The sequence below is a fragment of the Camelus bactrianus genome, chromosome 7 (assembly GCF_048773025.1).
Source record: "Camelus bactrianus isolate YW-2024 breed Bactrian camel chromosome 7, ASM4877302v1, whole genome shotgun sequence".
Taxonomy (NCBI): Eukaryota; Metazoa; Chordata; class Mammalia; order Artiodactyla; family Camelidae; genus Camelus; species Camelus bactrianus.
The window spans coordinates 79,266,526-79,282,146 of NC_133545.1; the positions used below are offsets into that span (position 1 = coordinate 79,266,526).

At 41.0% G+C, this 15,621-nt stretch overlaps 1 protein-coding gene across 4 annotated transcripts in view; it reads right to left on the minus strand.

The window, feature by feature from the left end:
* Nucleotides 1-15,621, minus strand: part of AMPH (amphiphysin) — a 156,104-nt gene that overhangs the window by 76,580 nt on the left and 63,903 nt on the right. For all 4 annotated transcript variants that reach the window (XM_074367681.1, XM_074367683.1, XM_074367680.1 and 1 more), the window contains exon 2: nucleotides 14,214-14,294. In XM_074367681.1, coding sequence (XP_074223782.1) covers nucleotides 14,214-14,294 — 81 coding nt within the window. The remainder of the gene's footprint in view (nucleotides 1-14,213; nucleotides 14,295-15,621) is intronic.

Genomic DNA, 15,621 nt, shown 5'->3' on the forward strand with positions numbered 1-15,621 from the left:
AAAGTGTTTGGGGGTACACAGCAAGGACTAAATGCCCAGAACATTTAAAAACAGATAGTGATTAATATGAAGAAACTCTGAAAAGACGTGTTTAAGACTATGCCGGACTCCAAAAGAAATTCCAGAGGAGAACATTTTCCTCTATGCGCTAGTGCAGGGGTAGTGACATTATTCTGATAAAGTCTATGTGAAGCTCACGTGAGGTTTTCTTTATCTGCCTTAAGCTCAAGCCGTTTTGCAACTCTCTAAATCCAGCTACTACCAGATGAAAGCTTAGGGTTAATTCACTTGTTGGAATATGAACTTCAACCAGAATGACTCTGTTCCAAATGGCAAACCAGAAATCATCAGAGATCTAAACAACTGACTCCCTTCACATTGGCTTAGCATGGTTTAAAATCACAACTCTAGGTTTCCTTTGTCTTGCTGAGCCATTCAGAAATACAGTGTGAATGCAAACTGCCCAAGCTACATTTAAAAACAAAACAAAACCAAACCTAACCATGATGGACTTCCAAAACATCAAAGTATAGTGGAAAACTGTTTGCAGGCAACAGATAAGGGAAATGAAGAAAAATGCTAATGATAAACACCTGGGTAAAGGTAGAGGCTAAAAACGACCCAGAGGAGAAACAGGTGGAGTCTGGCCAAGGACCTCAACACCAACAAGAAAAGAATTTGGGGAAGAAAGAAGTAGGTCTTTCTCTTATTAAATATCCATTTTATGACAGGCACTGTGTAAGATTCTGAGTGAATAAAAAGCTGAAAAGATATTGTTTGGGGAGAGTCTATTATTGTCAAATCTATACTACACCTCCCTACCAGATCTGGTTTTAGGGAGGATTCTATTTCCTGCCCCATCAACATCACGCTTGGTTGTAGGACCTGACTTGGCTAATAGAATGTGAGTGGAAGTGACATGTGCTACTTCTGAGCAGAAGACGTAAGAGCCATCACATACTCCTACCATTTCTTTTCTTCTACTATGAGCCCCAAAGTGTTCCAGACAGGGGTTGCTTCTCCAGCCTAGATCTCAGAATGAGGTACAGCTACCGTGCAGTTTCATGAGCGAGAAACAAATCTGTTTTGGAAAGTCACCAAGGTATTGCTACCACAGCACAATCTACCCTAAACGGCCTGATACAATGGTTCACCATCAATAGTGGAAATGCAGAAAGATGGAGCAGGCTACAGTCTAAAGAAAAAAAAAAAAGCCAATGGAGTTAGTGAGCTGAAAAGCATTAAAGGCACTGACAGAAACATTTCAGAAAGGAAATCAAACTGGAAAGATGAAGGATAATGTGGATGGTTAAGCAAATGGGAGGCTGAGTGGTGGTCCAGCAACTGAAGAGGGAGAATGGTACTGAGAGAGGACAAGGCCAGAATTAGTTGTCCCCACAGATGGCAGATATTTAGAGAGAATAATATGTGAAATCAGACATGTGATTTACCCAGACAGATCTAGAGCCAGGCCCATCTAAGGCCGACAGCCCAAAAAGGGGCAATTAGGAGGGTCTGAGTCCCTTAAGGCTACATTTTTCAAAATACATAAGCATAGACCTTGGGGGCACTTAATGGTCTGTCTAGGGCACTCACAGCCACAAAACAAACCTAAAATATCTCTCTGAAACATCAGTTTATTAAGGTCGGAGGGGAGCAAATGGAGAAACCATTATTTTACCACCACTCAGCCACCTGTTATGATGGAGAATGAAAAACTGCACAGAGATGAAACAGAACTTCACAGATGTCTCCTGCTTTCAGACGTCTGCTTTAGGGCTCTGCTGCACTACCGTTCGTGCTCCTTCCCTGGAAAAGGGGGAGAAGCAGTTAGCTGAGGCAGGGCCCCCATCTCACCCACAAGGATGCTTTTCCTCTCAGACAGTAATACAAAGCCAGCCACGGTGACTGATGGTTTGGGGCTACCACAACTGTTCAGAGTACCTGAAAACAGCAAAAGACTAGTATGAAAGGGCATTCTTTTCCCAAATATTTAAGGAATAAAGCATGTCCAGTCAAGCCCACATGTAAGTCATTGCCTTCTCTTTCAGGACAAGACAGAGAATGAAATGATTCAGGCGCCAATCTATACACTGCACTCATCTAGCCCAAGGAGAACAATAAACATTTTTAAAATAAAATAAGAATCCCAGAAGAAATTTTTAGATATCATAAGGGTGGAAGAAAGTTCAAATTATACAATAATGGTTTAAATAGATGAGTTCAATTTAACGAGATAAAATGGAGGCTGATTTAAATAACTTTATTCTTTTCCAATTGTTAAAATTCTTTATTTTCCCCATGAGTATTAAAGTTCATAAAGCATTTGGTAATAACCATATTGGATTTCATATAAAATTCTGCCTGAATCAAAAGATAAAAGGCTCTGGAGAGAAATGTTTCACCTATTAACATGCCACAGAGTAGTTCTTCTGCACAAAACCTACTGCATAGTAAAATTTACTTAACATCATTATTCTATGTGAATCACAAATATGCTTTAAATGAGAAATAAATTTTTTTTAGTTATCTGTTCAGATTTTATTTGAAATCTCATGCAAACTGTCAAAGTTACAAAAGAGAGGAAGACATCTGTATTAGAGAAATAAGTTCTCACAGCACTGCTCAGATTTCACTGAATCGAAAGTCCATCTCAATTCCTCTGAAAATGACCATTTCAGTGGCTCAGGCTTGAATTGTGTTTTGTGCACGGGTATGTGCAGAAAAGGGATTAAAAATTCCACAGCCTTGAGAATTTTCCCTTCTATTTTCTTAATGTCTGACCTACAGAATAAGATAAAATTATTATTCTAACTCTTGGTCACACTTTCCCCAGGGCCCACGGCGACCGAAGGGCAAGTGAGTCTACTGTAATTAAATTGTCTGCATTGCCTACTAATACTCCTCTTTGGAAAAGATCCAAGGAGGATTCACCACCTACAGAATTTCTTGCCTGGGCATATAGTGTAATAACATGGCTCCAGTGTTAGTCAGAGGTTCTTCATTTATTGCTTCAGTTGAATCATTTATCAGTGTCAGAAGCAGCTGCCTCTCAAGCCCAGACGGTCCCCCAGGCCTCACTTTCTTCCCACATAACTTGAGGGAGTGGCGTGTTTCTCCTTCCTCATTGAAGCTACTCCCCCACACTCCCTCCCTTGGGTGTCACACTCTCACAGGGCTGAGAAGGAAGCAGTCTCGCCAGTCTCCTGTTTCCTGGCTGTCCTAGAAAACAAGCCAGGGTCGTTTAGAGTTTCATCATAAAGATGTCAAAAAATAATAGACATGCAAAAAGTGTTCATGGTTTTAAAACCTTACAAAAGTCTGAGGGTCACTGACTCTGGTCAAAAAATTCCTTTATTCTCTTCTTAAGTGGCCTCTTGAAGCTGTTGCTTCCTTTCCCTACTCCTGTGAGCACCTGTCATGATATCTGCCCTTAAGGATCAGACTGAAGTTTAAAATCTAATTAAGTAGCAAGAGAAAAAGTGCAGCAGGCACATCACCATGGGAAGTTTCAGATCTTTGTTGCCCAATACAAAGAAATCACTGCCATACCTAATCAAATGTGTTTCCAAATTGTTTTACATTACATAGGTCTTCAGTAACACCAATTCCTTAATTATTTGTTTATATGTATTGGGGGAAGGGTCGGGCAGAGAAGGGGGTTGGTTCCCAGAGAGATGGGGCTCCTGGACAGCTCTCCTGGCTTAAGTCTCTGTTTAGCACCTTGGACAGCTCCCAGAACACGTCTTTAGTTCTTGAACACGTAATGATTTAGTCTGTGTAGTGGCAAAGGACCAGCTACAAATGCTGCCATGTCAAAGTTCCCTACTGCACTCTGGTAAGCGCAAGTAAGACTTACAGATTTCCTGTAATGTGAGCCAGGTGCCTGGTAAGAAGAGCTACCACAGACTCTGACACGCAAGAAGAGTGTCTCTAAGTCCAACAGCTATGGCAAATTGTCTCTGGACACTGGGCTGAAAAAAAGAGCTGCAATGAGCTATGACAAATGACATCTGAAGATTAATGAGTCAAGTCACTTATTGTTTAGGTACGTTAAATTCTGAAGCTTCAAAAAGATATTAATATGGGTAAATGACTAGGACTTAGGAATCAATACAGGGGTATAATTTTGTTAGCTCACAGTTAACCCAGTTCAACTGCCCAGAAGAAGGAAACCATACTTTAGGCATTAATTTGACTGAATTGTAGACACAATGCATGAAATGAATTAATAATTTCTAAGGAACCAAACTCAGGGTAGCAACCACTGCAAATTCAGGTGCCCCATGCCCCACGCTACCATGTGCATGACAACCCCAGACAGGGGCACAGACCACTGCAGCAAAACCTGTACTTACAAAACCAAATCCAATGCATTTTATTTGCAAAGTTATGCAGGTCAAGCTAAATACCTTAAGGCAATAAGTATTTAATAATGCCTATTAAATGAGCAATGGCTTGTTGAATTGACTTGTTAAAATGTGGTAAATGTAGTACTGATTTATATTTATAGGTAACCTTTGTTTTAAAAGAAATAGAAGGAAAAAAAGCAAGCAGCACCTACAATAGAGAACACTTTAAAAATTAAATTTCCTCTAACTAAGAAACCATGAGTTGACATTTAGAAAGGGGCTCAGGGGGAAAGCCAACAATACTAACAGATATATAAAGCTTGGATCTGAAGAGATATAACTTCACAGAGTTGTGATTTCACAAAGTTAAGTCCTGTCAGCTCACCTGTGATCATGAGCCCACAGAAGTTCCCAGTTACATTATTATTGTTGGCCTTTGCGGCCATTTTTCTCTTGAAAAGGCTCAGTGACACAGCAAAATTAAAACTGGCTCAACTTCTCGGAGTTCAGACAGGCTAACTCAATCTTGGGAGCGATGTTAATACATTTTCTGATCATTTTTGAAGCTTAGAAGAAAATGACACTATCGGGGAGGTGAGATTTAACAAGCCATAAGCAGCAGCCATAAGACTAACACGGCATGTCTGAATCCACTTATGATCAAAGATAACATTCGGCTGCTCAACACTGCGGGTGTTTGGTTTACTGAGAAATACAGCTCTCCCTCTGTCAAGTTCAGGTGCCATTACGGTGGAAGACGAGAGGTTTTCAAAGGGCCTCTAGAACATTTGGTTCCTTGCTTTGCGCTCTCTGTACAACAGGAGCTCTCATTAAGAACCCAACACTGATTTCATAGAACGGTGTCTCCATTTAAAAAATTTCCTCTTGGCATGTATTAGTGCAAAAAATACGAGATAGGAAATTGGAGTGTATTTTGAAACCACAGCTCTGGGCTGATGGCGGTAGGGGGTGGTGCATGGAAGGGAGACAGACATCAAAGAGAGCATCTCAGCTTCCACTGTTTTATCTGAGATTCATGGCTCAGTTTCCAGCCATCCCTGTCAGCAACTCCAAGAATACCTATGATCTGAAAACCAAATCAAACACCTTCTGTGTTTCAACAAAACAAAATTGGAAAGCCAGCTAGTCGTTAGACGTACCATTTTCCCATCTATTTCCCTTAAGTCCACCAACTTGAGTTTATACAGATCTCTGTTCTGACCTTTTGGGAAAGCTAACCCGCGCTGGGTTCAAGGGGATAGAATTGCCTAGTTAGAACTATTAAACTCACCACAGGATGCAGGCTGTATATGACTTGAAAATAAGCTTTATTGCCTTTAGACAATTGAAAAGCCTTGAAAAGCCATTCCTTTTTTTCTTTTTCATTTCATGCATGCGAGGTTTGTGTGTGTGTGTATGTGAACTGACTTGACTTACAAGGCGCATTAGAGGCATGAGATAAATATTTTTTCAGTCTTTGCCTTAATTCCTAGAGCATGATACTGAATATAGTGGGGAGGGGAGAATGACCCAGAAATGAACGGAAACTCCATAGGAGCCCCACCCCCACAAGGACTCTCCCTCTGGCTTATTGTTCAGTGTCCCTTTCTGTGGTCTGGATGCCACTCTGTCTACAACATCCTATCATGACCAAACTGGACAGGACTTCCAAGTACTAGAAAAACAATTGCTGTATCAAGTTACAGAGACACACTGATAAGTGGGAATGAAGTACCTTGCACTAGACAGAAAATAACGTCCAGAATGCCTCATTTATGATGTCTCTATTAGTTTTCTGGGGTTCATCACAAAACACCACAGCCTGGGTATCTTCAACCACAGAAATTTATTTCCTCAGTTGTGGAGGCCACCAGTCCAAGACCAAGGTGTTGGCAGCTTTGGTTTCTCCTGAGGCCCCTCCCCTCACTTTGCAAACAGCTGCTTTCTCTGCAAACAGCTGCTTGCTCCTTGTGTCCTTACATGGCCTTTTTCCTGTGTGCGTGCATCCTGAAAGAAATGATGTCTTCCTCTCTTCTCATAAGGACAATGGTCGTATTGGATTAGGACCCACCAACATGACTTCATTTGACCATAATTACCTCTTTAATGGCCCTACCTTTCAAATACAGTCACACTCTAACGTGTACTAGGGGTTGGGGCTTCAACATATACACTTAGGAGGTACACGGTTCAGATCTTAACAATGTCCTCAAAACAAGCCTTTACTATAGCAACGTAATAACAAAGTCCACCATCTCCTGAGTGCTTCCTTTCTTCTAGATACTGTCGTAAGTGTCACAACAGTTCCATTAACTCACAATCCTCACAATAACTCTGAGGTCAGCACATTTTCACAAGTGAGAAGACTAAGGCACAGAGGCTGAGAAACTTGTCCAAAGGTCACACACCTGGTAGGCAGTAAGCCAGTATCAGAGCCCTGGTGGTCTGGGTTATTTAGGCTCCACAATTGGCCTCAAGAGCACACATGCTTCACGACCCTCTGAACGTCTACGCCCTCCAACTGTAAAGGCTCGGATGCCAGCTGCTGATGAGTGTGGCTGTCACCGGTTGACCAATGAGAACAACCTAAGTAATGGTACCATTTTCTCTGCCCTCATGATACAGTTCTAATCCATAAATAAAGATACTGATTGTTCACTTGTTTGTCTCAAAAGCTCATGATTTCAGAGGATATCCCACGCGATTCAGACAGCATAGTGGTGAAGTCGGTGGGCTCTGGGACCACCGCCTGGCTTTAAAATCTGAGCTCTAACAGTTCTAACTGTGCGACCATGGCCAAGTCACTTAACCTACCTAGGCTTCTGACTCCTCATCAGCAAAATGAAGTGATAAAAGAACTCACTTGCCAGGGCGATCATGAAGGTCGAGGGAGCCAGTCCATATTCAGCAGAGTAGCAGGCACGCAGTATGAATTCAATAAATGTTGGATGCACTATTATTACTCCATGTGATATTTTTTAAACGATAAACTGTGCAAAGAGTAGGTGCTTCATAAATACTTGACTGAACCAAGTTCTGCTATGTGTCTTACTACAAAGGAATATCTTCCTAAGGAATATACAAAACCTCCCCAAAACAAGCCAGTTGGGAACTTTAACTGCTTCCATGTTTTTTTTTAAATTTGTACTTTTGAGTCTTAAATACACAGTTATGCTTTTCAGAAAGCTTTTTTTGTAGCTTTAAATGTTGCAATAATACAGGATCCTAAAGTTCACAGCAATAATTTATGCAGATGTATAAGAACCACTCAACAATGGCTATGAGAAAAAAAATCAAACCAACGCAGTAAATTGCTGTGAGGAAATAAGAAAGCCTAAATACCAATGGCCAAAAAAAAAATAATCAAGTTCATTCCACCAACGAAAGCTTTTGTGACTGTGATACACTCAGTTTCCTCATACGTAAAGCAGAATTATAAATTGTTATGAAAATCAAGTGAGACAATGTACCAAACAACTTTATAAATGTTACTTATGAGAAGTCTTAATAATAACAATACTTTATCAGTGCTTTGGCCTAAGCCAGTGAGGTGTGGCTTGGAAATTGGTAAGTTTTTTAAGCTCTACAGAAAATTCTTATAATTATCCAGGTTTATGACCACAGTCCAAAAGATGCTCAGTTAAGGAATATGTGTACTGTTATTCCACATATAAGGAAATATGTGCATTATCTTCACTGTATCAGTGAAATTTCAGGCTTGCATCCAAATCGTTACTACCTTTCGATGGCTCTTTAGAGACATATGTGAGATGTGTGACCTGATTCAGAAGTCTGGAGAGGGGCCCAAGAATTAGAATTCTTAAAAGGTCTTCAGGTGATTCTAATAGTTATCTGGGAACCGCTGCCATAATGTTTCTCTGGGTCTATCATGTAATTGACACAGCATGCTGATGGACACATATGTAGCTTTCATATGCAGCTCTAGTATGACATGGACAAAAAAGCACTAAAAATATATCCAGCTCCAGGTTTCAGTCAGTTGCCATCGGACATTCCTTCTAATGCATCTCCATCACTTAGATCGAAACTGTAATCCAAAGTCAGCAAGGAGCTGAGAGGGTGACACAGAAGGGACAATCAGAGGCAATGGAAACCAATAAAACTAATGCAAATCTGAAAATCAGCTGCAGCTCATCTATGCCGATCTTCACAACCATTTCAGACAGCCTCCCTATGCTTGGATGAGAGGTGTGCTTAATTCTCTGCATCACTTTACCAGAAGAGTGCAGCCAACCTGGGGATCACTTAGAGGGGAGCATCCAAACTAGATAATAAGCTTCCTTTCCAAGGGGAAGAGGAAGATACAGGAACTGGTCTCTAAATGAATGCTGAGGAACGATTTGTATCTTTTTTTTTTTTTTTTTTTTGGTCAGTTTTGTTTAAAGTTCATCAAATTCATTGACTTTTTTTTCAAAGAATCAGCTTTTTGTTTCATTTCTTTTCTCTACTTTGTTCCTATTTTCAGTTTCATTGATTTCCAGTCTCATCATTGTTACTGCCTTCCTTCGGCTTGCTTTGGATTTATTTTGTTCTTCCTTTTCCAGTTTCTTGAGGTAGGATCGTCGACTATTGACTTGAGACCTTTCTTGTTCAATGTAAGCACAGAATGCTCTAAGGTTCCCTCCCAGCATTGCTTCAGCTGCTTTGAAAGAAGATCTTGTCATTTTCAAGGCCTCAGATTTGCTGCACTAATCTGACTCCCAGAGAAGGACTCTTCATTGTTTCTCAAGATCCTATGCCTAGAGTTCTAATCCTTTCCATCCTTCCCCCTGGGAAGCCTTACAATCTAGAAAGAGCCTAATTAAACTCATTCTCATCGAGGTGTGAGCAGCACACATTTCATCTCTTTCAGGGGCATCTGTAATTCCATGGGGCAGATGACTCCCAGGGTCACCCACCTTGGGAAGAAGAGAACACTGCCACAGGGAAGATCCTCTCCACAGATCTGAGTTGTGGAGGTCACAGATAACTCAGAGTATGACTACCAAGTCTACATCTATATTCTAGCATACAGACAAAAAACAGGATCAGAAGTTTCAAAAACTAAACAGAGGAAGAGCTTGTAAAAATTGTATGAATAAAAACAAAGCACTGGTCCCCAGTGTGTGACCCCCGGACCAGCCTCATGGGCATCACCTGAGAACTTGTCAGATTCTCAGGCCCCGCCCCAGACCTCCTGCATAGGAAAAGGGGATGCGGGGGCCCAGCCATCTCTGCTGTACCGAGGCCTCCCTGGTGATTCTGATGCAGCTAATGTTTGAAAGGCACGTTCTGGTGCACAGAAATCTCACCACCAGAGGTTCTTACTCAGAAGCAGTTCTCATGACCGGACAGGAGGCTGGGTGGGCGGACTGAGGTCCTCCACATTCTGCTACAGGATGCTGTCATTTTTGTTCTCATGTTTGGATCATCACCCCAAACAGACCCGACGGGCTCACATTTAATCAAGTCAGCGGCTATTTCAGAAGAAAGTCGCTATTAACATAACAAAAGATGGACACACTCCCGTGCTCACATCATGGTTATCTGTGGTAAAAAGAAATAGTTCCAGGGCACCTGCTAGGCTGATCTGCTCAAGCAAATGGATAAAAATTTTCAGAATGTAAATGCCATTTGCCATAAATAAAAATTCTATCCACACATGAACAAATTGTGGGAGTAGGTTTTGTATTTACGTTCTTTTTAAAACATCTATTCTGTCATTTTTAATGATTTATATACATAGGTCTGAAAAAAATGTCATGAAACTGCTTACAAAATTTCACACTTTGTTCAACACCTGTCCCATCCCAGAAACAAAAACATGCTCCAGGAATGGGCTCAAAATGATCACTTCTGCCACTAGCTCAGCTTCACATTTAACATACATTTTAAATCTTTTTGTGCAAAGTACTGGATTCCGTGCAGATAAAATGATGAGAGCAGCCCGCATAGGACCCCTGGGCTGAGGAGAGAGCAGGATGAAGACATGACTCCAGCTTTCCGTTACTGGACTATCCTAATAATTGGAATCAGTGGCTCTGAATCCCCTCCTTTGGAGAGCTTTTCGAAGTCCCAGGATTTCTTTCTGTTTTTATTTGTATTGTATCAGTTAGGCCGTTCCCCGGTGGTGGGCACGGGAGAAGTGGCAGGGCTACACGGCTATGGTGTTCCCAGGTGAACTGCTGTGAAAGCAGCCAGCGTTAACGCCACTTACTTTCTGCTACTTGTTAGCATCTCTGGTAAGAGAGGAAGCAGAGAAAAGGGGGAAAAAAACCTCTCTGGGGATGAAACAGTGAAATCGAATTTCTTCCTTCCTGCTGGGCTTCACTGTCCTTGCTTTCCTTACCATTCATCACCAGGGAAAACCCCAAGGTCTTCGGGAGGGGTTCACTGTATCCCCCTTTGCTGGGTCCCCCTCTCCCCTCTCCTCGCCATCCTGACTGAGCTGTTCATGAAATCTAGACCACAAAATCCACAGCCACAGGGAGCGCAGTGGACAACGAGAGTGTATGCCGAGACCCTTCATCTACGCTCTTGGTCTAACACAAACCACTTCTGAGGAAAAGATGTTTGGGACCAAAGAGAAAATCTAAGGTTGGAATAAGGTAAAAGCTAAGCCTCAAGGTCAAGTTCAAACATAGACTCTTCTGCCACCTCTGTTTCCACCACAAACAAGCAGGGAATCTATCAGTGACTAGGGGGATTTTTATGATTTTCTTAAAGGGAATTTAAAAGCAAAAAAGATCATCGGGACCCAAAGTGTTTGAATACTTTCTAGAACATTCTAGTGGACTACTTTTGATTAAAGTACTAACTGAGTATGGCCGGATGACTATAACACAATGCATTAAGTTCAAATATACTTTCCCCTTTATACTGTAAGTAGTATCTTTTCAGATTTAGACAATAGCAGGAAAACATGGAATCTAGATTTCCTAGATTTTCCTAGGTCAGATAATGTGTTTAGAGTATGTTGCCTTAAGATAATGCCTTCTGCCTTGAGAGCAATGAGCCACTGTCATATTAACACTAAAAATAAGAAACCTTGTAGAAGTCACCACAATCTCGGTAGATGCTTCTTCCTAGGATAACGTTTCACCACACCTTTCTCGGCGTATGAAACAGATGAGAACTGGTCACCAACACACATTGAGGGTGAGGGGATACACTTTTCCCTCTATCGAGTATGAATCAATTCAGTCTTCAGCTATTCGTCCCAACCTTTGCTGTGTTTCTAAGGAAGATTAATAAATCGCTCTCCTCACCTTCTTCCCACCCCTTCCTTTTCTCTCTCTCCTTCTAATATACTGACAGGGTGAAGGTTCCCTCCCTCCTCAATACACGAAATGACTCTTTCTGATTAGAGCAAAAAATTATCAAAATGAGCACGTACCAATGCAAGATGTTTCTGATGCAAGAATATTTTCAAAGGGAACTAGACAGGGTCAGGAGATCCCCTGAGAAATACAATTTCTACATTTTATTCTATGTGTCTCACTCTTACAAAGTAAAACTGTTCTTTCAAATTTCCCCAAAGGTTGACGCTTTACCTCTATCTTGAAATCTGCTAACAGTCTTGAGAGAACTAAGGGGTTTGTCTTCAAGAATGATAGTGTCGGGGGGAGGGATAAATTAGGAGTTTGGGATTAACATATACGTACTACTATTATATAAGATAGATAAACAACAAGGACCTACTGTACAGCACAGGGAACTATATTCAATATCTTGTAATAACCCATAATGGAAAAGAGTCTGAAAGAGAATACACACACACATACACACATACACACATATGTATGCAACTGAATCACTCTGCTGTATGCCTGAAACACCACATTGTAAATTAACTATACTTCAATTTTTTAAGTAGTTAAAAAAAAAATGATTGTACACTATTTGCTCCGTAACATTTGAAAATGTACATAGTGACAGGACCAGGAGGTAGGGCAGCATTATAAAGTCACTCTGTGCTGCTGCTCCCAGTAGCATGGATCATTTAGCCGATGAAGATGATTTAAACAAATGTACTTTCCTCTAGACAAAAAGCAATCCTCAGCTTGTTCAAGCAACAAAGGCCAGAAAAAGAACAATGAAAATTCACCATAATTGGAAAATGCAAAGTCCTGCTTTGTCATGAATGCATTCTTGAACTTGATGCTCCCCAAGGTTAGCTGTTAGCACCCCCAATGCCATAAAAGTGATAGAGGAAAAAAAATCTAACAGCAAAGAACTAATTAGATCCTTAGGGACACATGAGACAGGAAGACTAGGTTTCAAAGGATAGAGTGTAAATCCTCAAGTAGGGAAAACTGTAAACATGAGTTACTTCTATCCAAATCCAACCCTTCAAAGCAGACATTGGGGGTTGCCCTGAAAAGTAACAGGGCACTGACTGACAAGTTTCTCTGTGGGAAGTTACTGCCAGCCAAGTCAATGATCTGCGTGAGTGTTCTCCTAGTGCATGAAAAAGTGCGTGCGAACTCTCCAAATGAGAGCAAAGGAGAGTGGAGAACCTGTTGTCCAGAAGGAGACAGGGAGACAACTCATTCCATGGGTCTTCACCCAACATTTCTCTAGGAATTCTCTTTTCTGCCTTCCTAAACCCAAAGCTCTCTGTAATACTCAGTTATCTGGACGTGAACTATTTTTCCCTGTTACCGTTTTCTTCTCCAAATCCCCCCTCCCACTTCCCATTTTCAGATAGAACAAGATTGCCCTCAGCCTTAGTCCATTGAGCTCCGATCCGTACACATCAATCCTCAGTCTTGGGAAGAAATTGGAGACCTTCACAAATGTGTTTTGGTGGAGACTAGCCTCCCTGGCTCTACCTGCTGGATTTTATAAACCTGTTGGTGAGGAAAAGAAATGGAATTATCTCCAGCGAGAAAACAGTTAGAAACCTGATACACATACGGAAGAAAAGAAACCTCCAGGATCAGGGATCTAAAAACAGAAGCCAAGGGAGTAAAATAAAACCTGTGATGACCTTCCATTACTGGCTGTCATCCCAGAGGCCACAATATCCCCTGTGGACACTGGTTGCTCCCGGAAAATAAACCTATGTCCTATACATTGTCCCCATATCCTAAGCCCATTTTCCAGAGTTTGCTGGCCCCGCCTTCTGGCCACTCCACCTCTAGAATAAGCTCCAGATTTGAAGCTTCTAACCTCAGAGAGCCCCGCTCATATCTTCCCTCTCCCTGACCCTCATCCCTGCTCTCCTAAGGTAATATACTAGCCATTTACCAAGCCTTAATAATTTAAACAACAGTTGTTCCTTTATTCGTGTGTCTGTTAAACACATAGCAGCCTACTACAGGAGCAAATACCACAAACTGGTTTTCCTTATCGCCTCCCCCTGAGGACTCTTTCTAGACAATTTTTCCTAACCACACCCCCCGTGAAGTTTTCATACCATGAATGGACTATGTCTGCTCCTGTGATGTATTCATAGAAAAAAAAGAGTATGATTTTTTTTTCTTCCACCAAGAACCAATTTTCTCCCTCTTGGGGAGATGTAATCTCTATTGAGAACACTTGAAGCATGCGGTCATTGAAGTGATTTTGCCAGAAGCGTTGAATGACTGCTAATACATAGTGGAATATAAATCACCAAAAAGATCCTCTTTCCTTTAGATCAGTCACCGGTATTGAAAAGCTCCAGAGACGCAAAGTCTTAAATCTCCTGAGATTCTAAACTCAAATCTTGTTCCAGCCCTGCCTCCTGCCTCTTGGCTTTACATTAAAAAGTCTACAGGATTAACCAGCGTCACCCTCCAGGAACAAGCCCGGTGAAGAAGTTCTTTCTTCAACCTCAAAGCATTCCCACTCCAGAAACTGGATCAACGTACTTACCTCTTGCCGTTTGAAGTTCTGGACATACTCTTCAAACTGTTCATCTTTTGTCTCATCAGCTTTCCCAAGCTTCTGAAGGACCTAGTGTGTGAATGAGACAAAATGGTTCCATTTAATGATGTTTTCAAATAATAAGCAGAGCAAGGTGGTTCTTTGACTTTTCTGAGCAGGTCTCCCTTTTAGCACAGCTGGTTTTGCTGTTTCAGAAGCATGTTGGTTCAGTGGCTTTGGAGTTGAACAGGCTTGGACTTTTTTAAATTGAAGTATAGTCAGTTTATGATGTGTTAGTTTCTGGTGTATAGTGTAATGATTCAGTTATATATATATATTCCCATTCATATTGTTTTTCATTATAGGCTATTATAAGGTGTTGAATATAGTTCCCCATGCTACACAGTAAGACTTTGTTGTTTATCTATTTTATAGATAGTAGTTAGTACCTGTAAATCTGGAAATCCCAATTTATCCCTCCATCACCCTTTTTCCCCTTGGTAATCATAACTTTGTTTTCCATGTCTGTGAGTCTCTTTCTGTTTTGTAAATAAGTTCATTTGTATCCTTTTTTAATTTGGTTCCACACATGTGTGATATCATATGGTACTTTTCTTTGTCTGTCTGGCTTACTTCACTTAGTATGATAATCTCTAGGTTCACCCATGTTGCTGCAAATGGCATTATTTTATTCTTTTTTATGGCTGAGTAGTATTCCATTGAATATATATACCACAATTTCTCTATCGAGTCATCTGTCAATGGACTTTAGGTTGTTTCCATGTCTTGGCTATTGTAAACAGTGCTGCTATGAACATTGGAGTGCATGTATCTTTTTGATTAGAGTTTCCTCTAGATATATGCCCAGGAGTGGGATCACTGGATCATATGGTAAGTCTAGTTACAGTTTTCTGAGGAATATCTGTACTGTTTTCCATAATGGCTACACCAAATAGCCTTTGCTAAGAACATGCCCCAAGCCAATCAATACATTAGGGACTTTGGGTCTATTATTCCAGCTGATCCACCCAAAAGCCTGCTCATTTCTCTTTTACAGATGAAGGAACTGAGACTCAGAAAGGTCAGGCAACCTGCCCACGATCATTTGCTCTGCAAGTAGCAGAACCCAGACTCAAATCTGCAAGCCTGTGGTGTGTCCAATAGATCCCAGTTTGAGTCTATTACTGCAGGGTACTTAGCCTGTCTCCAAACCTCTCCTCCTCTGTAAAAGAGGATATGATATTAACGTATTCTACAAAGGATATAATATAGTGGGATAATAACATTACCTATATCACAGAATTGTTTCAAACTATTAACAAGAACTTATGTAAAGTACTCAGGAGAATTTCTGGTATGTAGTAGCTGTTTGTTAGATGTTAGCCACTGTTATTATCGTCATCTCACTTTTATTTGT